The sequence below is a fragment of the Myotis brandtii genome, unplaced genomic scaffold, assembly GCF_000412655.1.
Source record: "Myotis brandtii unplaced genomic scaffold, ASM41265v1 scaffold303, whole genome shotgun sequence".
NCBI lineage: Eukaryota > Metazoa > Chordata > Mammalia > Chiroptera > Vespertilionidae > Myotis > Myotis brandtii.
The window spans coordinates 3,740,600-3,743,212 of NW_005361573.1; the positions used below are offsets into that span (position 1 = coordinate 3,740,600).

At 53.8% G+C, this 2,613-nt stretch overlaps 1 protein-coding gene across 2 annotated transcripts in view; it reads left to right on the top strand.

The window, feature by feature from the left end:
* The window catches only part of NF2 (neurofibromin 2 (merlin)), a 65,025-nt gene that overhangs the window by 49,944 nt on the left and 12,468 nt on the right, over positions 1-2,613 (top strand). For both annotated transcript variants that reach the window (XM_005869737.2, XM_014542513.1), the window contains exons 14-15: positions 59-186; positions 1,008-1,173. In XM_005869737.2, the coding sequence (XP_005869799.1) occupies positions 59-186; positions 1,008-1,173 (294 nt within the window). The remainder of the gene's footprint in view (positions 1-58; positions 187-1,007; positions 1,174-2,613) is intronic.

Consider the following 2,613-nt stretch of genomic DNA (forward strand, 5'->3'; position numbering starts at 1 on the left):
GCAGTGCCCTCGGCTCGTGTAGAGCCCGGACCTCCTAACCGGAGATTCTCGTTTATAGCCCATCAACCCAATTCCAGCGCCGTTGCCTCCTGACATGTCAAGCTTCAACCTCATCGGCGACAGCCTGTCTTTCGACTTCAAGGATACTGACATGAAGCGACTTTCCATGGAAATAGAGAAAGAAAAGTACGTAGTCTCCCCCTCCCCGGAGCGGAGCGAGCTGCCTGCCGAGGTTTGCTCTGTCCTCACCACCTAGAGGAAGAAGTTCCTAATCAGAAATGAAGGACGACAGGCCAGCATTCCATCTTCCAGGATAAAAATGATACTCGATTGGTGGCCTGGGGATTGCAGTGGCTCGAAACCTCACCTAACGTCTGGGGCGGGGCTACCAGGGACCTCCGAGCCGGCCAGAGAGCTGTTCCCATGGTAACCGAGGGCGTGATAATGAGCTGACGTGGTAGTAGAACACGTTTCCTGGTTGTGTTCTCTGGAGGCTCAAATCTGCGACATTCCATGTTTGTTTTTTTTGGTTTTTTTTTTATATTTTTATCGATTTCAGAGAGGAAGGGAGCGGGAGAGAGAGAAACATCAACGAGAAGAGAGAATCGTTGATCAGCTGCCTCCTGCGTGCCCCACACTGGGGATGGAGCCCGCACCCCGGGGCACGTGCCCTGACCCCGGGAATCGAACCGTGACCTCCTGGTTCATAGGTCGACGCTCAACCACTGAGCCACGCCGGCCGGGCTCCTACACTTCCTTTTATTTAATTCTGACCACAGCCCCGCAATCGTTACCCCAATATTACGGACGAGGAAACAGATTCAGGCCAGTTCAGTGACTGGCCCAAGCTCCCATGGCCTGTGAGTGGCCAAGGAGAGACATGAGTTCCCCCGCCCCAGCCCCCGGGGCTGCAGACCCCGGGTCCCATGCCGAGCGGCTTGTAGGTCTGGAGCGTCTCAACCCCTAGCTACGCCCGGGCCATGACGCGCGGCGTCCTGTCCCCGCAGAGTGGAGTACATGGAGAAGAGCAAGCACCTGCAGGAGCAGCTCAATGAACTCAAGACCGAGATCGAGGCCTTGAAACTCAAAGAGAGGGAGACGGCCCTGGACATTCTGCACAACGAGAACGCCGACCGGGGCGGCACCAGCAGCAAGCACAACACCATCAAGAAGGTACCGGCTCCCCCGTCGCCCGCCGAGCGAGCCAGCGGGGTGGTCATGAATGAAATGGGAGGTCAGCGTCTGGCTTCCTCCGTAGCCGAGTCATTAGGCTCCTGTCATGTTTAATACATCCTTACTGCCTACGAGGGAATCTTAATCTCCAATGACTGTGCAGCCACTGGCTGGGAGGGAGGGGAGCCTTTCAACACAAGCATTTCACGATGAGATGAATCACTGTGACTGGCCGGGGTTTGATCCGTCATTTAGCTGTAAAGCAGTTCTGCCTTTTAAGCCGAGGGGACTTCTACCCAGGGAGCTGCCTTATTTAATGAGAAAGCAAAAATGAGAAGGAGGCTATTGAGAATAGACGCTCCCTCCAGTCTGTGTGCGTGTGCGTGTGCGCGTGTATGTGTGTGTGTGTGTGTGTTTTTAAAGTGGCGAGGGCTCTCAAGTTCTGTTCTTGATTTAGAAGCCAAATGCGGAATTTTTAACTTTGTTCATGCTTCCAGGGGAGTATCTAGAAGACCCTTCATGTTTTAAGAGATGAAACTTCATTTATGTCGCTGACAGTGCCATATCTTTCTCCCCCGATATTCCGAGCTTTGAGCATTTTAGGGGACGTTGGTTTCCATCCTAAATATCCGCCCAAGAGTGTACGCCTCTGAGGTGGGGCCGACGCAGAAAGGTCCTCTCGGGGCCCCCGATGTCAGCACCTGGGGGACGGTGTCAGTAGGAGAAGGCTGCTCATGGAGTTTAGACGTGGTCCTAACCGAAGCCCAGGGTCGGGTCAGCACCTGGGGGACAGGTGTCAGTAGGAGAAGGCTGCTCATGGAGTTTAGACGACGATAGTTTAGATCTATTTAGTTTTCAAAAAATCTATTTTTATTGATTTCAGAGAGAAAGGGAGAAGGAGAGAGAGATAGAAACATCAGTGACGAGAGAGGATCATGGATCAGCTGCCTCCTACGCGCCCCGCACTGGGGATCGAGCCCGCAACCCGGGCGTGTGCCCTGACCGGGAATCGAACCGTGACCTCCTGGTTCATAGATCGACACTCAACCACTGAGCCACGCCGGCCGGGCTGGATAAGTTTAATTTTTTACTCTTTACCGTTAGTCTTTAAGGTGGTCTCCCGATCTCAGGAATACCGGTTTTCAGTGGTTAAGCTGTATCTGAAAACGATCACTGACAGGCACAGTCGGGACCCGGATTCTCTCTCTTTGACTGCGGTTCACATTGGCACCGGGGAGAGAATTCCTTTTCGTAGCGTAACCCGCAAGGCAAGACCTCCCCACGGTCCGCATTCTTCTTACCGCTGGCTTCTGTCACTGACTGCATTTCCCTTCCAAAGCCAAAGTACGAAGCAGTTTTAACAAACGGGGAGCTGAAGTGAGGCCTCGGCCAGTGCACAGAGACGTAAAATGACTGGGCCGGGGAGCCAGCCAGGCCTCG